Source organism: Myzus persicae, unplaced genomic scaffold, assembly GCF_001856785.1.
Source record: "Myzus persicae strain clone G006 unplaced genomic scaffold, MPER_G0061.0, whole genome shotgun sequence".
Classification (NCBI taxonomy): domain Eukaryota; kingdom Metazoa; phylum Arthropoda; class Insecta; order Hemiptera; family Aphididae; genus Myzus; species Myzus persicae.
Window position 1 is genome coordinate 509,174 of NW_019100714.1, and position 25,097 is coordinate 534,270.

Consider the following 25,097-nt stretch of genomic DNA (forward strand, 5'->3'; position numbering starts at 1 on the left):
TCACTCTTATTGGTATTATACGATGTACGATTATAGTATTATTAACACAATATTTAGTTATTAGTTTAATTAGTTTCAATTATTATTGAATATCTACTTTGGTACAACAACATACTAATATTATATTACGTAAGATATATCGGTAAAAAATTTATTTTTGTATAGCTGGTTGATGTATTTTGATCTACTGTATAAAGTTAATAATACTTAATTTTTAATTTTTAAAACCTAAAATTTCGATATACTAACAGTTTTATTTTTAAGAATACAATAGCACAATCAAATAAATAAATCTAACTATTTTATTCTTTCATCACACAATTACATCTCAATCTATGTATAGATGGGATTTCGGCACAGAAAAAAATCAGTATACAATAATTAATACTTATTATTATTATAATTCCATTATTCCTAATATTCGTTTCGTATAAAAAAAATAACGCGTTCTTACCTTGTCTAACAAATTGTGATGTCCAAGTTGAGAGTTCATTGATCAGTGGTTTGTTTCCTGAATGTTCTAGATCAGTTCCATGTCAATTATTATGAGTACGCGAACGGCTAAGCTAACGTATCGAATATAATAAAACACCCATAGTTAATTCTTTCATTACACACACTATTGACCCACCCATTAATTTCATAAAACATTAAAATAATATCGATTTCGGGTTTTTTTAATGTGTATTTAAAATGTTTATCTTTTTGTTACGAGTTTAAAAGCAATAAAACATTATTTGTAACTTTTTTGTCGTTATATCCCGATGACTTGATAAGAGTGAACACATGATGTTAAGACATTAAGTAAAGTATGACGAAAGACTTTGTCTATTTTTTGGTTACCTCCAACAGTACGAAAACGACCGTCAATCCACTTGTAAGTTACGAAATAGAAATAAAAATTATTGGTCATTTGTATAGTCGTGGCGTTTCTGAAAAATATCCGTTGGACTTTAAATTTGTATGACTTGCTCTAACTGATTCACTGAATATATGAAACATGTCGTCTCAAACTTTATTATTGAAAATTGAGTGTTCTACTGATTTTAATTTAGGTATGGCTTCTGATGTATGTATAATATTATATATATGATCAACTGGCTGATAGTTTTTAATTGCATTTTAGTTTCTCCATAAATAATTGGTGCTCTCGGAGTACTTCTCTGTCATGTGTAATTTTATTCGATATACATCTAAAATTATATTAAAAGTACATTTAAGTCTGGTGTGTAATGGATACGAAGAGAAAAATAATCAAAATGTTTGTATTTATATGAATAAATTTCCTGGCCACAGGCGGATCTCAATTTAATAAATATAGTTCAACTAATCGAATTTAGTGTATGTATAATAAACACAGAACAATTTAATTTTACAAAACAACCCTTATATTATGCATTTATGCTTATGCCTTAAATAAACCAAGGTAAATATTAATATATAAATAAAAATAAATATTTCAAAGGTAATACAAAAAAGTATGACGAAAGCATTAAAAACAGTAATTACATGAATAGTACATAATAATAAATATATTAATATATTCTAGGTATTTAAAAAAAATACTCGCTGAACGCAAAATAATATACATTACTTATGTAAAAACATGTTGATAATTATATTATATTAATGTCTTAAATTAAATATTTTCTACTTTATTAAATACTTTTTTTCTCGTGATTTGTTTTAACGAAATATCTGATGATCACATAATTTATAAGTAATAACTATATAATGAATAATAATTACATAATAATACAAACTTGACTAGGGTGGCTTATGAACATATCAATTTCATTTAAATTTTAAAACTAGACCATTCAAGCGTAAACACAAACGGCGCAGAGATCACGATCTCCTACAACAAACTTAAATGTTTAGTTTGTTCGGATAGAGTTGTTGAGTGCCTTTCACTTCGTTTCAAATGTACTTTTCCTTATTGAGTTTATTAATAATTGCAGACTGAAGTTCCTTTTTATTTAAATTTAAGTAATGATACCAGACATTCTATTTGAAAAACTCAGATATTTCTTGTAATGTTTTGTTTTCAGTTTCTGGTAGATAAAAATAGAAATAAACAGTACCAAATAAACCCGAAATTCCAAATAAAGTAAACGTATTGTAAAAGTTTACTAAGTTGGACAGTTCAAGATAATACTTGATCATGAAGAAAGACATTAAGTAACCTATTGCCGCTCCAGCGCTGCAGGTAATGTTTCTACTTCTGAAATTGGTTAAAAACAAATCAAGGTTTTGAATTAAAATCAAATCAAATCACATTTTTTTTTTATACTCACTTCATTGGAAATATTTCGGTAAGAAGTACCCATGAGATAGGCATTATCCCAAATGATGACATGAAAGTAGTAGTTAGAAAAAGTATTAACACCAACCAAGAAGTTATAGGTTTAGAGTTCGTCCAATGCACACCGATTAATCCGATTAATACATAACAAATCGAGCAAATTAATAATGTCGAGAACGTAAGGAACCGTTTGCCGAGTTTGCTGATCAAAAATATCGTCATTATTCCTCCAACCATTGATAAAAACACTGAAAACGCCTATAATATCGTAAACAATTAAAATTCGATACCATTAAAATAATACATAATCGTCGTATTATGTTGTTAAATATTAGACGACACGCTCAAAGACACTATACTTACTAATGTAAACTCGACGTTAACGGGTGCACCGAATTCAGTAAACACTGCCACTAGATAAGGTCCGTACTGTATACCAGACAATAAATTTGCAAAAAAAATGTACACCAACAGCAGGCGAAACGGTCTGTACACTTCAGGCTGAAGGAGTTGTCCCCAAGAACTCGTTGCTTTTTTGTCGTCTATAGAAAAAAAAATGTAATATTAAATATTATAATATTATATGCGTTACCTATAGTTTATACGGTAAATGACGTCAAACATAAAATATGTTTATATATATCTATAAATTATATAAGGTAAATAATATTATCGTTATTCACCAAATATTTAAGTAATAAATTATACTTGATCGTACTGATTTTCACACTTTACGTATAATAATTAGGTTGGGTTAGGGACTTACCTGTCTCGACGTCGTCATCGTCGTGTACTACAGTAGACGTATAAGCTATCATTTCTCTGAACTCTCTGCTTGAACCTGTTTCTTGCGACGGCCATCCCCTCAATTTGCCAAGTGTTCGCTGAGCCTTCAAGGGTTCACCTTTGGTCAACAACCACATTGGAGATTGAGGTGTCTAAAAAATATGAATTTAAACATTATAATCGTTACTCGGTGAAAAATAATTATTCGGCTCAGGGCACAATATCAACTTGATATTATACACGCATAATGAATAATTATTAATAAGTACCTATTATAAAAAGCCAAATTGTTTGAACTTTTTTTTTAAAAATTTAGCGTCAACCGGTGAAAGATAAACGATTTTTTTTGGGGGGGAACCGAAAGGTATATAGTAGAGTATATCAAAAACGATGATATATTATTAGCTAGGCAAAGTGGTATTAAAATATATTCGTCTCACCAAAAACAGTATAGCGATGGTGACGACCGGGATCGACATGCCGATGAGCACAGTCAGCCTCCATTCCAACGTGATTGCGTATATCAACGTGAACAGCAACGATCCAACGTAGTAGAAGACGTTCGTCGCCGACATCAGCGCGCCTCTCAGCTTGGGCTCGCACACCTCCCCGATGTAGGCGTTGGAAGGCCCGCCCGAGTATCCGACGCTAAGCCCCATCAGCATCGAGCACGCGTACAATGTCCCGACGCTGTTGGCGTAAAAGAACATGATCTGCGACGCTATGAACGGAACGTTGGTTATTATCATGCACGTTTTGTGACCGAAGCGGCCCAGTGTTAGCGAAGACAGTGCGCTGCCCAGGGGCGTGAACAAGAACAGAAGACTACCTGAAAAGTCATTATTAAGTAGGCATAAGACGTAGGCAGTGGTGTATTGCTGAAAATATTCGTAGGCATACGCTTTCTTGGAGCCGTTAAATCTTAGGTGTCAACGATATAATTTTAATATTTAGTCAAATAATTTTTTTCTCTCTTCACTCGAATACACAACAATTTCCTTATTTATAGTACCAGATTAGAACTGTGCAAGTATTTTTCAACACCTAACTGAATGAAAAACAATGAAACCACACAATGACTTTTTGCTTTAAATATACTAGCTCTCATATTATGACTAAAATTGTCAAAAGACACACTAAAAATGTTGAGTAGGTATTTGATCTCAAATGTTGTGAATTGTATTTTGTTGCTCACATTCACATATGACAAAATTAATTTTTATAAACACTGTTATATATAAAATAAACGATCAGAATTGAGCTACGGAGTATATAAATATATTAATATCTATATTATTTTTTTTTTAAATTAGCTTTTATTAATAAATCTTGTTCAACAATTATAATACATTAAAATATTAACAAACCGTATGTTGTTATATTAATACAATTATACCTGCATGGCTGCATATATGTCATACCCACATAGCCACACACTCATATAATTATATACAATCATACATTTATACACATTATAAATTTACAAGCATAACTAGTTAAAAATATACGTAATATTTATATTGGTGCATTATGCTATCTGAAACTAGTAATTGGTTTTCAAAATATTTTTTGATGATATTATATACTAAATGAATAGTACATTCTATCTGAAAAATGAAAATTACAAATAATGATAGAACATTTTGTTTTCATCACCGAAAATATAGTAGATATACGGGGCTATACAGCGGTATATCCACTTATCGTCGTTTAAGAGTTAAAAACTAGAGAAGTGAGTATATACGCCTTATACCCACCAATGGACGCAGGTGCTGCATGTTTTAAAATGTGGAATCGGGTGTCGGATAAAGACATGTAGGTATATTGTGCTTAGGCGTTGGGGTGGCACTTTTTAAAAAATACCCACATGCAGGGCCGGACTGGGCAGGCAGAATACCGGGAGTTTCCCAGTGGGTCACTGTACTCGCAGGGACGTTTTTTTTTATAGGTCTATCGGTTTCATTGGTTAAGGTTCATCCTGTCGACAGACGTAGACGCATTTTCTAATGCGATTGTATTAGAAAACTGTCAAGTGGTGGCTCGTGACTATCGGACATGGGTGTGTATTTTGGAGTCCAAACATGATATGTATTTTAAATAAAAATTATAAAATTTCTTTGTACAAACCAATTTTTAATTTTCTTAATTTTTAATAATAATATTAAGTGTTCAAATTCTCAAAATAATATACAATCATTTAATATGAAAATATTTGTTTTTTTTAGGATTTTTTATATCTATACCTAAGTGGGCCGATTTTTTTTATTTCCCAGGTAAAATTTTTTGACCCAGTCCACCCCTGACTACATATTTTAATATTAATAGACATTATAATTAACCCTGTATATCATATCATCCAAGATTATTTTCTAATCATTAGAAATTAAATATATTTACAACATACCTATTACCATTAAGTATCTACCAATACACGATGTTAATAATTAATATGCTATTAGCTATTGAACTTTGAATTTATTTGTTCATATTTAATTATTTCTACACCATCTACTCGTACGTTATATGCAGTGATTGTTATTGCTTTAAGATTGCAGTTTAGAACTGTTAATTCGTTTTGGTTTAATTTATTTTTCCTAGTTATTATAGAACATGTATAAAATAAATTTGTACTGTCAAAAATGTATATTTATATTTATGTATGGAAGAGGGTGGGGAAAAAATTAGCAACGGTGACAAATATACTGAATATACATTTCAAAGTAATTGGTTATTAGGTGTTCTGTAGGCTAGCTAGTGTAGGTGCTAGGTAGTATAGGTTGGTTGGCCAAAATTATAATGATTTTGGTTTGGCTTTTTTTTTCTAGTAGTTTTTTATTTCATAATGTTTTATCATATTATTATAAAATAGAACAGAATTAATGTATCATACGCGTTGTAAACAGTACACTTTATATTGAATTCCATTTTTACGATAAGCCTGCTAATATAGTAAACGCTACTAATAAACGGAGAATAACTTGACTATTTCACCGAGGTTTAAGTTTTATTGAACAAACATATTAATGTATTATACAAACATGTTTTAATATGTAAATACAATTACCGAAGTGCGGCGATAATCCACAATAATAAGCAATAAATACTTCACATTTATAATATATTATCCTGTGAACTTATGCCTATTTCATTAATACAATACTTTTTAAATAACAATCAAGAACGACCGTGGAAGCGCATAAATAACTGTCTACGCCAACAAAGGAACTTGTGAGCTTGTGAATAATATAGGTGACGTGATGCGCAACATCTTTTCTTTCGAGCATATCTGGAAAACCGATGACATATTTCACGACATTTTGTGGCTGAAAAATATTCTTACAAGACTCTTCCCCGGGTATTTGTCATTTGCAGACCACTCTTTAATAATATATGCTCGTGGACGACGATTTGAAAATGATTCAATCGAAATTCGAACGGCACGGAAAATGGGTAATAATGATTAATGAATAAAGCCTGACTAACTGAAGGCGGAAAATATCACTGTTTACCTTCTGCCGCGTAAGTCCGTATAACCATTGTGTGAACCACGGTCGACGAATTTATACCACGGCCGAGATGACATACTTTATATCACAGTCCATTCGAGGTTAGCAAAATTTATAAATAATACTTTAATAATCTGGAAATACAGAAATCCTGAGTGTATTAATTGTAGTTCGTTACAAGTAACTTCTGTTAAATACTGCAGTAATATTCGCACCCCCGTTGTTATTGTGTAATATAGTGTGTGTTGTACAGTGTTTTTAGAAAACTATGGAAAACTGTGAAAATATTCCATCAGAATGTGGTAAAGAGTTAATTCTACACAAAAGCACAAAACAAATAAATACAGATTTCCCCAAGACGGGATCCTAAAATACGAATAAAGACTGTAGTGCAAATATTTTAACAACACCAGATAAAATATCCATCTGTGAATTTTCCGGTGACGATTCTGCGCTAAGAACTAGGTAGAGAAAATCGAACGATAGATATTAAGGGAAAACTGCAAAAGAATATGTGAAGGCAACTTATCTACTAAGCAGTTAAAAATAATAATTAATAAGAATAGAACTATTAAACAATAAACCAACAGATAGTTTTAGAAGATATAAAAACTGGAAAACCATGTATGAAAAGAAACTAAAACATTATCCGACGTTTCCAAAATCACTAGATGAAGCAATTGATCAACTTAAAAATTTGCATGACGATGACTTCTTTCAATTTTAAGGCAATACATTTGTCCATGTTCATGACGACAAAAATATTATTTGCTTAACAACTTTATCAAATATTAACTTACTAACTGAGTTCTTTTCGGATGGGACATTTGATTATGCATCTAATTTTTTTTTTTACAATTAAACATTATTCTCTCTTACAAAAATGGATTTTACGTACCACTCGTTTAGTTTTTTTTTGCCAGATAAATCAAAACAAACAAATATTGTAATGTGGAGGTTTCTTAAGAAGATAAATTTGAAACTTTCAAATCGTAGTTTTATCATCAAAACAGTTCACAAATCTATTACATAGAACCTGATGCTTTATTTCCACCAAATTTGTGGGCACCTAGACCAAAGTTGAACCCAAGGTATGTTAATAATAATATTTAATTATAAGGTATATTAATTAATAATACGACGTCAATGTCATTATAAATCTATCATCACTTATAATAATTTGTGTTTATATTATTATTATTAATATTGTGTAGTCCATAATTTAATATTTACTTTTCGTCATTACGTATATATCTTACATCGTGCTGTAGTCTATGTTCACTTGACATCCGAACGATAAGCCGATCGAAAAATTAATAATCGTTGTTGGTACACTGTGTCGCACAACTTAGCAACGTTTCATCAAATTTCTACCGCAATCGTGTAATTTTTTGGGTACAAAATAATACCTCTTGTCATACAGTCATATAGTGGTCGTCCCCAATCGTGTTGCAAAAAAGTTAAGGTGTCTGAAATCGTGTTTCACCCAACCAGACATTGGCCTGATTTTAAAATCAGACAGGGGTCAATGCCTAATTTTGTCACCCCTCTCCCCCAAATGGCGTCATTGTTGTCAAGTCCAAACAATTTCGTATAAAAATACGTCATCTTACCGAACCAAGACGCTTGTTCGTTTGTCAAGGGTGGCAGTCCGTTTTTGCTATTATCGATCGCTAACGCTCCAATTATTATCGTCGAACATGTGAGTTCTATGCCGATCCCGATCTGTATGAAACACGGTCCAGCCAATGCCAAGCTCTGCAATGCAAAACAACGCCACAATAAATGTTAGAATACAACTTGTATGAGTTACATCTGTATAGCAATTATATAAGTTTTATTATTCGTTAAATATAAAATAATATTTTAATATTAATAACACGATGGATTTTTTTTCCGTGTCAACTAAAAAGTAATATGTTATTTACTCGTAAATTGTTGCTGTGGTCCACAAGCAATGCATTGTTTTTAAATATTATTATGGTTTTTTTTTTTTAAATACGGCTACAATGTAGGTGCTAGGTGTAGCATACCCGGTAGTCGCGGTATGTATTTATTTCTGTGACCTCTATATTATGTGATTAATTAAATATTATTACATTTTGTGTGATATTATTGCAAGTTTATGTTGCGGCCAATGAACCGCATGGTTTCGCCCTGGAAAACAGCATGATATGAGCAAACTTAATAATATTATGTAATCTTCTACATTTTTAATTAGAAGGTGTTATCTTAATATTATGTAACTTACATGAAATAACCATGGGTATGACATAAGTTTTCTTTCAATCTATACATTTAAAAAAATATATTGTCATTTGTAAAAATTTGATCTGTTTGCATGTAGTGTTTATACCGACCAGATAATTTTTTAATTATTATTGCTACCCACTATTCAAATGTATCCAAATTTTAAATTTGTTTTTTCTGATACTTGAAAATACATTAAATCATATGATACAAAGTCGAAAGTTGTTACGATAATCCAAATTAAGTGTTTCAATATAAATCAGAATAAAATTTGTACCATGGCCCATAGGTTAGGTTATAGTCAACATAATTAAAAAAAAAAAAAAAATAGGCTTACAGATTAATGTTGAAATTTTAATACGAATATAGGTATGATATTGTTGGATCAACGTCATACAAGTGGTATAATAATCCTATTGGACATGCATTTGATATTGTAAGCAAATAAGTTTTGTAAGATATAAATAAGAGTTATAAATTATAGTTATTTGAACGTTAAGCACCATCAACAGTATAAGAGTTTTTTGTAAGACTTATAAATAACCGTATGAATAAGAAAAAAATATACAATTATATAATAATTTCAATTTATGAATTATTCGCATCGTAGTTAATACTTAATTCTCTAATCTTATACAAATATTTGAGTTATAACTAACTTGAGCGAAAATGGATTTAAAGCTGTATCTATAGTTAATATTGGACTCCATCTCTTTTCTCACTTGTTATATTTTGCAGAAAATCCTGTAAAGTAAAATAAGTGGATTAAGAATTAATTTGCTAAATAATTATTTTTCAATTCAACTTATATTAATTGTTGTATTAATATTGATTTAAAATTTAAAAACTAATGAAATGCTTATATTTGTATATAAAAAGAATCAAACTATAATCATTCAAGTCAAAATTTAAATAAAAAAGGTGGGAAAGTGGGTACCACCTGATATATGGAACTACGGAAGTGGTCGAGTGGATTACTGTAATCAATTTGTTTATTTAAATTCAATGATATAAATTCGTTGTACAAAAAAAAGGAGATTCTGGGACGAAACCGTCTGTTTGCCTATATAACTAGTATATTTTATAATATTATTGCTATTGAAATAATTTATTTTACTATAAATAAGATGGTAGGTTGAATCAACTGAAAACACTGTATTTGAAAATGTCATTGTGTGTATAAAATACAAAAATTAAAAAATATACCTTGAAAATGTCAGTATACACACGAATAATATTTTTTAATCTTAACATTAGAACTAAGATTTTTAGTATTCGTATAAATATCTAATTTTGTCCATATTCGAACTTAAAATATCTTCAAAAATATTGTGTTAATATATTTTTTAGGTTTTTGGGTACAGTGGGCCGCGGAAGCAATGCGAAAGCAGATCCCGCGGCGTCGTCGGTTATAACGAAAAAAAAAAGGTTTTTGGGTACAGCAGGAACTACGTATGAGAAAACTTGTTTTACATTTTTAATCCTTAGCTATAAAAATTAAACAATTTATAATTTTGTACAAATTAATATTTAAACTATTTTGATTTTGATGAATTTTGTCTACATTTTGAACTTAAGTACTTAAAAAAACCGATTTCGTCAAAAACCGGTTGTGTGTAATAATGTCTTTTTTCTTTAATTGTTTTTTGTTTTTCTCGATGATTTCAAACAATACACTTCAATTATAAGCTCTCAAAACTATATATAGCTCCTTTTTGGTACCAAAAAAAACCTTCAAAAAGTCAAAAATTGAAATATTTTTCCTACTAATTTCCTTGTAGACAGTCACAAATAAAAATAAAAATAGGCAATAACACATATTTTTAAATCAATGCTTACGTCGTACATTCAGAATTTAAAATAGCTGATGGACTAAAATTATAAATAAATTTAAAGCAATTAACTTTTTTAACTACATATAAATTCAATCTATTGTTTACAATTTAATCTTTGAAACAAAAGTTTGTATGTTTTTACCCAGAAAAAGTGTTGATCAATATAAAAAATTCTATTTTGGCTTTCTTATAATCCAATCAAAATTAAATAATTGATAACAGATTCTTTTTTCGTGATAAGGCAGTATAGTAAAACAAGCGTTGTTTATAGACATATTTGAAACATCCCTTCATTTTCTCTATTATTCCTTATATTTTAAAAATATAGATAGTTCTTAAAATATATTTTAACAAAATTATCAAAACATAGTTTTATACAGAATTTTTTTCCAGAACAATATGAAACACTGGTTTTATGTTTAAAATGATTTCTGTAATAAATCAAATCGATATAATTATGCTAAACTAAATTTATAAATACGTAAAATGATGGTTTGAACACTTTTTATGGGTAAATAATATGTCTTACACATTTTTCTAGGTAAAATTTTTAAGTTTGTTATTACTGAGTAAAATCCAAAATAATTTATTCAGATAGTAAAAGATAGTTAAAATCTTATAATAATTAAATTTCTGTTTAATCATTTAAAAAAAAGAAGTTTAATAGTTAGGTATTAAAATAAATAAGAATAAATTACCAAAAAAATATGGCATAGGCGAAATGATATTTATATTTACCTTTTACATAAATGTAGTTGATGTTTTTCTTTGAATAGTATGCACCTAAAAACAATAAATAGACCAATAATTGATAATATTTGTTTAAAATGCACACTGTTAAATAAATAGTATAATAAGGCTTTCGGAATTTTTATGTCCTTTGAATATTTATAGGAAAATATTATCTTCAAATAAAAACGTATACCTACTGAGTTTATTCTTTTGTGTAATTGCATCAGTTTATGTGCATGTGATAATCACTCAATTTACACTGATTTAATAACACGTACACGTTATTTCACAATAATTATTATTAAGTGTTTTAGAATGTAAAATCTTATCGTAATATTTATTATATTTTAAATGTTATATTTGTAAATCATATTAATATTGTTTAAATTATATTTTTGGTATTCGAGTGTTGATGCCTCATTTACTTTTAAAATTGTACAAAATAAATACTAAATAAGTCCATAGGCGTGTTCAGACTTTGGTGGCCGAACGGACACAACAAATTTTTAAATCGTGAGATCTATTTTTTTTTAGACATGAAGAAACATTCATTTTTTACGTCACAAAATTCACAATGGTGAAAAATATCTTAACACATTTTTGAAATGATAATCAGTAATTTGATATTTTCAGCTGATAAAACCATATTATCACAGGTTACATAATGTATTATTTAATCTGTGATATCACAGCGCAAGACCAGGTAAATGGGCACAACAGTACCATGTTAAGTAGTTAGAAAAAATTGATGAACATAATATTATAATATGATAATATTATCACTAATATTAATAAATGCGTAACTTAAACAATTACAATTAATCAAAATCTATAGGTACTACAGAGTGCAGAGTACACACCTTACGACTTTATTTATCCTGGTGTGATTTTGTTGGAGGCACAGTCTGCCGGGGTGCTAGGCCCACTCGGCCTCTCACGTAAACACACCTAATTGAAACAGAAAATGTTGTTTTCGGGTTCAAAGTTTTAGAAATACAAAAATACATGAAATATATACATCTAAATTCTAAAGTAAAGACAAATATTTAAGATATTATCTTTCCTTTATTCAACATTTACTTAAATATTATGTTTACGTACAGCAAACATGATATAAATAAAATGTTTCTCAAGTGGGTATAAATAATAAATTATTTGATACGTTTACATTAGGTACTTCGTTTAATTTATTTTAGCTAAATTGAAATCTTTAAAATAAACATTAAATGTTGATATTGAATTTTAAAACTACGTTAAAATATTTATTTGCAGGATATACAAAAATAGGTATAGATACGATTTAAAATTTTTTTTTTAATGATCTTGTGAAATAAACCTCCTCCCAACAATAAAATAAGTTATATACTATTATGTACATTTTTAATTAGGAATTCAAGTATATGTGTATAAGCACAATAATATATTCAATAGTTAAATAAATTATTAATATATTGTTGTTGATAGTCACTGAAAAAGTTTTAAGTCTAAAAATGATGGTCACAGAAATTACAAATTCTGGTGCTAGTAGATTGAAGAAATCAGTGGTTCTCATTTTAAAACATGCAACATAGAGATTTTAAATTTAGTCTCTATTGTTGTACATATCAATCTATAGTGAATTATCAGGGCTACTCTTAATCTCATTCTTAAAATTTTTTTTTGTCCTTAAGTTCTCCATAAATTGAGTCGGTTGTACATTTTCTAGTACACAGTAATTAATTAACAAAACTATACAATCGATAATTTGGTTAAGAGGATGTCAGAACACTGTTAGTTTTCTCCCTCTGGCCCACGCTCTCTGGAACGCATTTACACAGAATCATTTTTTTTATGTTTTTGAGTTATCTTAGAGTGTAATCACCTTTTACAAAATCGCTAATACGAAAAGTATTCACGAGTACGGTGAGCATTGAAAAAAGACGTTTTTGAGAAAGGTGATGAATATTGGACGTACATTTAAATATATATATATATATATGGATGTATCCAACTATATCTGTCTATCTGTTATAAATATAATAATAGATTAAAAATAATTTGACTTTTTTAAATACAAGTATTATAAACAGATTACTTGATACTTTGGGTGTGTTTATTTTACCAACCCCTTTAGGTAGCTAAATAATAACTTACACTTAAATTAATTTTTTTTAAATTTATTAAAGATAATATTAATAGAAATAATTTTTGTACAGACAATGCCGGCTCAACACAACTACATAAATAGAATAAAAATATAAATATTATATTATAGTCCTAGTATACCCGTGGTTCACAATACATTTTACACCTAGCTACTTACTTAATTTCTTTGACATTAAAATATATTTTTATTTATAAACTACTTAATAATAGTTTATACTTAATAAACAAGAAAGGTATATAAAATATATTGTACGAGGTAATTTTACAATTTTGATGAATACAAACATTTTATGGGAATTGCGTCTTGAAAAATTAACATATTGTCATATGAAAAAAAATATGTTTGTGTGTAAAAGTCTATTCAAAAAACTCGGAAATTTCTTGTAAGGTTTTGTTTTCAGTTTCTGGTAAATAAAAATAGAAATATATACAGCCAAATAAACCAACAATACCATTTATAGTAAACCCATTATAAAATTCCACTAAATTTGAATAATCTGGGTAATATTTTGTCATGAAGAAGGTCATCACAAAAAATAATGCCGTACAAATGTTGCTTGCAATATTCTTACACCTGAAATCAAAATCAAAAATACAATTTCATGATTGATAATAAAAAATAAATGTTAAAGATGAAAATATCTAACATAATTAATTTAAGACAACAACATTATTTGAATTAGGTATAACTACTAAATACATGTTCTAAATTTTCATGAAGTTACTTCGACAAATATTCTATTTATCTAAATTTAAATATTATGAATTTAAGTAGTAATATTATTTGTATACTCTTATAAAACATAAACACTTGTATTAAAATTATAGTTCTATGAATTAAAATATTACATGAAGTGTATTAGTTAAATTGGTAAAGAACAAAATACATAAAATAATAAATTTACAACTTCAAACAATTTACACTTTCAAGTCAAGACTTTTTAATATAATAATTTAATTATCTTCATCGACTTTAATATGGGAGTGGAAAATAACTAACAACATATAATTAATAAAGTTCATAGATAAATAAAAAAATATTAAAAGTTTAAAAGTTCAATAATGTATATAAATACATTGTTAATAGTTGTTTCTTAAAAATTGTTTGCGTTACTGTATTACCTAATAATATGAAATACCTACATTTTATTTTAAATATATACATTTTAACTCACTTTGCAGGAAATATTTCGGTGACAAGAGTCCATGCGATTGGCGTTAATACACCCGATCCAAGTAAAATATTAGTTAGAAAAAGTATAAGTACTATCCAAGAGGTTATTGGTTTCGCATTTGTCCAATAAACACCGATTAATCCAATAATTATATAGCAAACGGAGCAAACCGATAATGAAAATAACGTGAGAAATCGTTTGCCTAATGTCCGTACTACAACAACTGCCAAGACACTTCCCACTATACAAAGGCTCATCGAAAATGACTGAAAATACAATATAATGAATTAAAAAAAACTCAAAAAACCCATAAAATAATGAAATTTATTATTTATATAACGTTTACTAGTAAATCAGAAAATGTAACTCAAAAACCATAATCTGGTTTGTAAATAACTAACTATTGTCAGTTTGACGTTAGCGGGGATAAATATATTAAATACCTCTGTAAATAGTAAATACGGTAAAAACAGTACAACACATTTGAATAATGTTTTCGATTTAAAGTGTGATGTATTCAACTCAAAAACCAAAATCTACTTGGCCAAATAACTTACTATTGTCCATTCAATGTTAACGGGTGTGCCAAATTTCTTAAGTATTGAAACTAAATAAGGCAATATTGGTAATACAGAAAATAAATTTTTGAAAAAGAAATACAGCATCATTAAACGAAATGGTCTTAGTACTTGAGGCGCAAAAAGTTGCTTCCAAGCATTTATATTTTTTTTATGATCTATACAAATGTAAGAAAGTATTAAAGCAACTGGTTAATAAAATATACAACAAAATAATATAGGTACGCATGTCACAGCTGAAAATTAATAATATTACTAGGTTTGTCACTGTTAGAAGGCACATTGTATTTAATCATTTCTTGAAATTCATTTTCACATTTTTCATTCGATGCTTTTCCTCTCAATCTGCGGAGATTTCGATGCGCTTTTGAATGCTTTCCCTTGGCCAATAACCACATCGGCGAATCTGGTGCCTACAACATATTATAATTTTTGGATGATTTTTATTGAGCACATCGGTCATACCGATTGCGTAGGTTCCTAATTACCGTAAATAATATAATAATGGTGAAAATTGGAAACACCGTGGACACTATCATCGTCAATCTCCATTGCTTGGTAATACTGTTCATCATAGTCAATATTATGGTTCCCATATAGTAAAATATGTTCATTGACGAAGTCAAGGTGCCTCTTAGTTTCGGCTCGCACACTTCACCGGTATACCCAAGACTCGGGGCGTTCAGAAACCCTATGCTCAGTGCCATCAGGGTTGAGCTGGCGTACAGCATTTCTACATTTTTGGCGAAATACAATATGATCTGAGCTACTAGACATGGTATGTTTGTCAGTATCATACACTTCTTGTGACCAAGACGGTCTAGCAAAAGTGAGGAAAAAACAGTTCCCAGAGGTGTGAATAAATGTGACAGACTACCTGAAATGTAAATTATATTTGATTCGTTCTGTTTCTTATTCTTTAAAAAAAGGAGTTTACGTATTTCCTAAATCATTAAAAAAAAAAATTAATTGAAACGAGTTCCTTTTTAAGTTTCAAATAGAACAAAATATAGGTAAAAATAATTAATTCGAATTCTTTGAGGTGCGTTTACTGTTTATATTCAATTTCGGAGTTCATAACTTAACACGTTATCACTAATCATCTGTGTTACCATAATGCTGAAATACCTAAACACATTACAATTAATGGTACGGGTCCCAAATCAGGTCAGATATATTTATTGCTCTATGTTTATGCTATTTTCCGTTGACACGGCGATAAGATTAATAATATAGGAAATATTAATATAGTGTCTAAAAGTTTTAACGAATAACGTCGAACTCGACGGCAATTAACGGCTCTAACCCAATTGGCAATTCACACATTAAGAAATTTCAATTTCAATTATTTACATATCTGTATGATATCCTTTAGGAACTCATTGCTCCCAAACACTGATTCATTACTTATAAAATGTAATATCCTCCTTACTTATTATTAAGTTAGGTGTAAGGTGAATACACTATACACTTTGAGCATTCGTGTTTAACAGATTGTCGACTGTTGATATACTTACCAAACCAAGACGCTTCTTCACTAGTTATGGTCAAAAATTCATTTTTGTCTATGGACGCGTTGTTTTCTAAGGCTCCTATGACTATTGTAGATGTTATGACTTGTATGCCGAGTTCAATTTGCAATAACCAAGCTCCTGATATTGCCCAACACTGTTATTAAAACTTATGTGTCATTTCAGTTGTATATAAAATTATAATACCAACTTAATTTATTGCACTTTAAGTGTTTATTACTTTTTTTAAATCACTCAACCTTGAAGCATGATTTGAATTAATTAAAAAAAATTACTTGAGCTAAAGTTGATTTGATTCCATATTTATAATTATTTCTTTCTTCCATATTGTATAGAATTATCCTTTAGTTTTCTACAAATTAAGAACGTAAAGAATCTGTAAAAGAAAACATATATTGTAGAATACATTAAGAACAATTACTAGCTAACGTAAAATTGCCAATATGTTTTATTGGTTAATATGTTTTGTGTTGATGAAATTTGAAGTTGATTAATGGCAGACTCCCCTTTAATATTTTAAAATACTAGTAACTATATACTGAATAGAGTGTTCTATTTTATTATTTCTTAGTTAGGTGGGTACCTACTTTAATTTTTAACACAATACAAGTATTATGAGAAAATAATTTAATATTAATATATATATATCTATAAATTTCATAGGGAACACATTTCATACTAAACCACAAAACGTACAAATTACAAATTAATTTTTGTTGCAAAAAGTCAAAACTGATCATGGTTTCTAAATATTTTAATATAATTTACATTCAGGCTCAATTTATTTATATAATTTATAAAATACTAATTTATAGTACTCATGAGGTGTATTTTAAAATAATGTAACATTTATTTTTTTTTATTTATACGTAGATTTTGTAAACTGGCACTTTGTATGACATTTATGAGAAAAATATGTATTGTTAGTTAATATAATAGACATACTACGGTACTCGTGTAAAATATGAAAAATATTTATTATTTATCTTTGAAATACATTTTTAACAACAAATAATAGTGTCTAAAATAAATTTATTAAATTGTAATATATTATAGAATGTTAATTTGAAACTGTTAATATGAATATAATTCCATTGACACTGATTTAAAAATACGTTATCTTATGTCGTTCGATGCATGTAGGTTCATCTACAAACATGAAGTGCTTTAAAGTTTATACTAACTTTTATCAGCTATCGGATGATTGAGTTTGTTTTACTCTTTTTGTTTAATGATTGAGCACACTTGAAATTGTGTTATTTCACAACGTTGTACTTGTACTATAATACATAAGTATGGATCACATAAATTGTGTTATTAAAATAATAAAAGTATCATTACAGATAATACACTCAGTGAATTCTATTTTAAACATACTTCCAAATTATTTATTATTTATTCCATTAGTACACAAATGCGAATAAATTAATGCCAATTTTTTTTATTATATTTTAGTAGCTTATATTGTTTTAGTTAAGAGGACGTCAGTGCATTATTTGTTGTCTCTTTTTGACTTATGTACAATGTGCAATTATGCATAATTTTTTTTTTATGTTTTTGAGTAATTGTATAGAAAACAAGAAAAAAATATTGACATTGTCTCAAAAGAATTTAATATCCATTTAAATGTACAACATTTTTTATTATTTTTTTTTTTAAGACAAATAATAACAAAATATAAAATCGATGTCAAACATTAAAAATTATTATCTTCTATAATAATTTTTATATACCTATGTTATTCAACTCTAAGATTACTCAAAAATCGTAAAATACGATTTTACGTGAATACGTTTCATCTATGTTTCTAATGACTGCAGTAAAATATTAAACAAACATTTCGGCAGTATCCACTTAAAAGATTAAGTGGATTAATAGTTTGAAGACATACATGTAGTTTTAAAAACTACGTGTGCTCAATTGTAATAGCTTAGAATACCTCCACACATGTACAATTTTTGAAATATTTTAAATCGTTGAGTGCAATTATTATTATTATAATCATTATTATACCATAATATTTAATATTCGTGACAAATTATTCGAATTTTACAAAAAAATTTTTAAAAACTTTTTCACTTTGTATAAAAAGCTTGAAAATTGAATGTTTTGGTTCCCATAAAATGTTTTAATATCAGTTAAAAAATAATAATAAAGATACATAGGCAGTATTATTTATTATATGCATTTAAATTACAAATTTTGAAAAAGTTCATCAAAAATCAAAATCTCGAAAGTCTGAAAATGTATTTTTCAATTAAAAAATCATATACATTTTTTAATTTTTATACTTAATACTAAACAATTTGTCAAAAATTGTCTTACCTTTAAAACAAAAAGTTTTCTAAAAGACAACATTAATGGTTTATGAGGGTCTGAATTTAAAAATGTTACGATATTTGATGATCATTGGTAAATTAAAGAAATCCAATTACAAACGGTTTTGGTATTTTGCCGTAATACAGAATAACTGATAACTGTAAATACTTCACAAAAACGTAAGTTATTTGAACTATCCATAATATAATTTAACAATCACAAAAAAAAAAATTAGATTTAAAGTGTGCAAAAATATTTTACTGAAGTGGTCTTTATTAGCCCAAATCTCACAGCGATATTGTTAATAATAAAAAAACTTATATCTGAGGGTAAAATTCTATTAAAAAAACTCGGAAATTTCTTGTAAGGTTTTGTTTTCAGTTTCTGGTAAACAGAAATAGAAATAAATACAGCTAAATAAACCAACTATACCATTTATAGTAAATACATTATAAAATTCCACTAAATTTGAATAATCTGGGTAATATTTTGTCAAGAAGAAGGTCATCACATAGAAATATGCTGTACTAATATTGCATACAATGTTCTTACTCCTGAAATCAAAATCAAAAACAAAATGTTATGATTTATAATAAAAAATAAATTTAAAAGCTGAAAATATCTAATATAATTCATAACTAGAGTAGGAATACATACTAAAAATATATTTTTGATTTTCATGAAGTTACAATTAATCACTTGAACAAATCTATTAACCTGAACTTAAATATTATGACTTTATGTAGTAATATTCTTTGTATGATTTTATAACACGTACATTTGTAATAAAATTATAATTCTGTATAGTTAAAATTATACACGAAATATAATAGTTACATTAGTAAAGAACAAAATACACGAAGTAATAAATACACGAAGTAATAAATCCACAACTTTAAGCAACTCAAAGCTTCAAATTAAGAACTATTTATAAAATATTTTAATAATCTTCCTTTAGTTTAATATAGGAGTGGAAAATAATTAATTACATATTATTAGAAAAGTAAATATGGTTTCATAAAAAAATATTCAAACATGCATAACCTCTAAAAGTTAGTTTAAAAGTTCAGTGTTATATATGAATAAGTTCTTAATTGTTTCTTAAAAAAAATGTTTGCATACCTAACTATATTAATGTGAAGTACCTAAATTGTATTTTAAGTACATTTATTTTAACTCACTTTGCAGGAAATATTTCAGTGACAAGTGCCCACGAGATTGGCGTTATTCCAGCCGATGATATTAAAATAATAATAAGAAAAAGTATAAGTACTATCCAAGAGGTTATTGGTTTCGCATTCGTCCAATAAACACCGATTAATCCAATAGCTATATAGCAAATGGAGCAAACCGATACTGAAAATAACGCAAGAAATCGTTTGCCTAATATACGTATTAGAAAAACTGCCATTAAACTTCCTATTGCAGAAAGAACCATCATGAAAGACTGAAAATACAATTTCATGCATTAGAAAAACTGTACAAAGCATTTAATTTACGTTTTCGATTAAAAATATAGGTAATTCAAAAATCAAAACCGATTTGGCTAAATAACTTACAATTGTCCATTCGACGTTAGCAGGTGCTCCAAATTTATTGAATATTGATACTAGATATGGAAAGAACTGTGATCCAGACATCAAATTTTTAAAGAAAAAACACAGCATCATTAAAAAAAATGGTTTTCGTACTTCAGGCTCCAAAAGTTGTTTCCAAGAATTTGTATTTTTTTTATGAACTTAAATACAAATAAAATAATATATGCATGTCACGGAAACATTATTTATAAATATATAAGTATTACTCGATTTGTCACTGTTAACGGGCACATTGTATTTAACCATTTCTTGAAATTCATTTTCACATTTTTCATTCGATGCTTTTCCTCTCAATCTGCGGAGATTTCGATGTGCTTTTGAATGTTTTCCCTTGGCCAATAACCACATCGGCGAATCTGGTACCTACAACATATTATGGTTTTGGATGATTATCATTCAGTACCTACATAGGCCATACCGATCGAGTAGATTCCCAATTACCCTAAATAATATAATAATGGTCAAAATTGGAAACGCCATGGACACTATCACTGTTAATCTCCATTGCTTGGTTATACTGTACAAAGTAGTCAATATTATAGTTCCCATATAGTAAAATATGTTTATTGAAGAAGTCAAGGTGCCTCTTAGTTTCGGCTCGCTCACTTCACTGGTGTATCCAAGACTCGGGGAGTTTAGAAACCCTATGCTCAGTGCCATTAGGATTGAGCTGGCGTACAGCATTTCTACATTTTTGGCGAAATACAATATGATCTGAGCTACTAGACACGGTATGTTTGTCAGTATCATACACTTCTTGTGACCAAGACGGTCTAGCAAAAGAGAAGAAAAAGCAGTTCCCAGAGGTGTGAATAAATATGCCAGACTGCCTGAAATGTTATGCAATATTTAATATGAAAAGGAATTCGTTCTGTTTTTCGTTCTTATAAAAACAAGGATTTATTAATTTCATTGTTCCTCAAAAAAGAAAAAAGAATTTGTTTCTTAAACTAGTTAATTTTTTAGTATTAAATAGAACAAAATATAGGTGACAATAATTTATTCGGATGCATTAATTTGACTTTTTATATAATACCTATTCGGACGCGAATCAAAGTGTGTTCCCTTAAAGTTAAAATACCAGCATCATATAATTATTTATTGTTCAATGATCTTTCAATTTATCATCGACGTGACGATAACGATTTATATACATATATCTTTTTTTATTCTGTATTTGAATTAACAATTTTATACAATGTAATATCCCACTAACTTATTATTAAGTCAATAGGGTATAAGGTGAATAGAGTACACACTTTGAGTATTCGAGTTCAACGGATTGTCGACTGTTGATATACTTACCGAACCAAGACGCTTCTTCACTAGTTATAGTAGAAAATTCATTTTCGTTTATAGACGTATTGTTTGCCAAGGCTCCTATGACTATTGTAGATGTTATGACTTGTATGCCGAGTTCAGTTTGCAATAACCAAACTCCTGATATCGCCCAACACTGCAATTAAAAATTATGTGTCCTTTCAGTTGTAAATATAACCATAATACTCACTTTACTATTTGCACGATAATTGTTTAATAACTTTTTTTAAAACACTGAACCTAGGAGCAGGATTTGAATTAATTTAAAAAAATTACTTGAGCTAAAGTAGATTTGATTCCATATTTATAATTGTTTCTTGCTTCCATATTGTAGGCTGTTATCCTTAAGTAATAATAATAATAATAATAATAGTATATATTACGCAAATCAAAAAGGACAGTACAAAAGTATAGGTATATATAAGATAAATTACAAAGATTTGCAACTCCCCTATAAGCATAGCTTGTGATGGGTAGTTTTAATTGAGTTCAATTATTGATAATTTACATATATATTTCTAAAACAAAATTTTCATAATTACATCATATGTTAATTATAGATAATCATAAATCTATTTGTGAAAGATCAACATTTTTTAAGTACAATTTCAATTCTTTTACATTTTTAAAATTACATATATTTATTTAAAGTATTCTACATAATCTGATTGCAATTGAAATAGCACTTTTAATGCCAAACTGTTTATGGTATAGAGGAACATATAGATTAATATTAGTTTTATAACGCGTATTATAAATATGATCAATATTAACAATATTATTTTTAAAATTATGATATGTGAGTAATAAGTTTTTATTATATAAACATCTAATATTAAGTAGATTTAAAACATTGTATACAAATTCATTATTGGTAAGCCTTGGTAAATTGAATATAAATTGAATTACATTATTTAAAGTAATATTTAAACTTTAAAGAATGAATATACTCATACGCTTGTCCCCAAAACACAATACCATAACACAAAATAGATTGCACTAAAGCTAAATAAATTATACGTTTCATATCAGTATTAAATATATGTCTCAAATCATGAAATACATAAATATTTTTTCGAATAGTATTTGTAAGAATATTAATATGGTAATTCCATTTAAATTTACAATCCAAGGTGAGGCCTTAGTACTTAAAATAATTAGAATTCTTTAGAATAACACAATTATCACAAATACCAGATTGAAATTTAAATGAATGTATGCATATATTTAGTTCTGGACTATTAACTATACTGAGTTAATATTAAAGTGAATACATTTAGATTTATCAAGATTTAATTCTAATAAGTTATTATCAAAACAATCTTTAATAACATTGTTTGCTTTTATATTTAAAGACTCTGTACTACTACTGTTAGGGCCGGGAACGGACAATAATAGGCCGTGATGCCCGGTCACCAAATGTTTTGTATGCTCTCACACACCGACCGACCTGTTTATGTGTGTATACATTGATATACATTGTGTATGCAATTCGATAGAAGTGGACGGGTTCGCCGAGCAAGACTATCGAATGCTAGTGTGTGGTGGGTGTGTATAATATGTGTATGTATGCATGTGTGTGCTTAAACTAAAATAAATATCAACACGAGTTTAAGGAATTAAATAAGATATGATAAATGCTCAATAATAATGGTTAAACAACTCACAATCTAACCTTTTTTATATGGCCCTTTTGGCCCAACACTCAACTGGGAAAAATAATAAATAATAAAAAACTCACAATTTGCCGGTGCTCTGCTGGCCAGCCACTACCTGTGCTGTATAATAATGACAATAATAAAACGCGCACCTTGCGCTGACAAATAATAATAATATAAAAACAAGTGGGAATTGACGTCTGGCAATAGTGAACGATAATATAAATGGCGATTCACGCCCACGATACAATAATAATATATAAAAAACTGGCGATTCACGCCTAAACAACTATAATAAAAAGTGGCGATTCGCGCCTGGTAATAAGAGCAATTATGGCACGGCTTGCCGTTCACACAGGTGAGGGATGACTGCGGCGGCCGTGCTTATCTTCCACGCCGGCCGTATCGCATAATTGTACAATCTGCATTTATCTCTTATATAATAATGAATAATTCACAGATGGCACAATTTACATATAAAAATAAACAATAAGGTGTGTTGTGTGCGTATGTGCGTGTGGAGCCGGTCAGTGCATTAATTATAATTGATATTATAGTTATCGCCTTTAGGGCGGCAACAACTACTATGAACTAATATCGCTGTACCGTCTGCATACCAAATTATATAATTGATATTTAAAAGACCATTTATATATATAATAAATAATAGAGGGCCAAGAACAGTGCCTTGAGGAACACTATGCGTTACATCAAGTGATGTACTTACTGAATTTTTTAATTTAACTATTTGAATTCTTTTAGATAGGTAGGATTTTAATAAATCATACATTTTACCTCTTAAACCACAGTAATAAAGTTTTTTTAAAAGTAACTTATGATTAACACTATCAAAAGCTTTTTTAACATCTAGAAACAATCCTAGAATCTTAGAGTCAGTATCTAATTTGTCATGTATAAATTGATTTAAAAGAAATAAACCATCATTAGTTGATTTACCTTTTAAAAATCCAAATTGATTTTTTGAGAAGAAATTATTTTTGTCTAAAAACTGTAGAATTCTATATTTTATACATTTTTCGAATATAAGTTTTCTATAAATTATGAATATAGAAATCTGTGAAAGAAAAAATATATTGAAACGTACAACAAAACGAATAAATTACAAATTTATTTTGGTTGTCAAAAGTGAAAACCGATCATTGATTCTAAATATTTTGAGAACATTAATACTCAGGTTCAGTATATTTATGTAATTTATAAAATACTTATTTATAGTTCATAACTCATGAGGTGTTTTTTAATTAAGTAATATACAAACATAGATTTTTTAAATTGCAGGCACTATGTATGACATTTATGATAAAATATATAAAATGTAATTAATATAATATACGTAC

At 28.1% G+C, this 25,097-nt stretch overlaps 2 protein-coding genes and 1 pseudogene across 5 annotated transcripts; all 3 read right to left on the bottom strand.

The window, feature by feature from the left end:
* Positions 1-1,666: 1,666 nt before the first annotated feature.
* On the bottom strand, positions 1,667-11,596 carry LOC111042601 (annotated as a pseudogene).
* Positions 11,597-13,554: 1,958 nt separating this feature from the next.
* On the bottom strand, positions 13,555-19,291 carry LOC111042597 (facilitated trehalose transporter Tret1-like). 3 transcript variants are annotated; one of them, XM_022327255.1, is made up of 8 exons: positions 19,170-19,291; positions 17,120-17,220; positions 16,830-16,980; positions 15,801-16,189; positions 15,569-15,725; positions 15,292-15,470; positions 14,735-15,000; positions 13,555-14,133 (listed from the first exon to the last, which is right to left on the bottom strand). In XM_022327255.1, the coding sequence occupies exons 2-8, from the start codon at positions 17,168-17,170 to the stop codon at positions 13,917-13,919; spliced, it is 1,410 nt and encodes a 469-aa protein (XP_022182947.1). In that variant the 5' UTR covers positions 17,171-17,220; positions 19,170-19,291; the 3' UTR covers positions 13,555-13,916. The 3 variants fall into 3 exon arrangements, with proteins under 3 accessions (XP_022182947.1, XP_022182945.1, XP_022182946.1); XM_022327253.1 differs by lacking the exon at positions 19,170-19,291 and adding an exon at positions 18,029-18,434; XM_022327254.1 differs by lacking the exon at positions 19,170-19,291 and adding an exon at positions 17,790-17,829.
* Positions 19,292-19,399: 108 nt separating this feature from the next.
* Positions 19,400-24,770, bottom strand: LOC111042599 (facilitated trehalose transporter Tret1-like). Of its 2 annotated transcripts, XM_022327257.1 has the most exons (8): positions 23,823-24,020; positions 22,358-22,424; positions 22,067-22,217; positions 21,203-21,591; positions 20,968-21,124; positions 20,723-20,901; positions 20,345-20,610; positions 19,400-19,717 (listed from the first exon to the last, which is right to left on the bottom strand). In XM_022327257.1, exons 2-8 carry the CDS (start codon positions 22,406-22,408, stop codon positions 19,504-19,506), a joined length of 1,407 nt encoding a protein of 468 aa, XP_022182949.1. In that variant the 5' UTR covers positions 22,409-22,424; positions 23,823-24,020; the 3' UTR covers positions 19,400-19,503. The 2 variants fall into 2 exon arrangements, with proteins under 2 accessions (XP_022182949.1, XP_022182948.1); XM_022327256.1 differs by having other exon boundaries at positions 22,358-24,770.
* Positions 24,771-25,097: the final 327 nt, after the last annotated feature.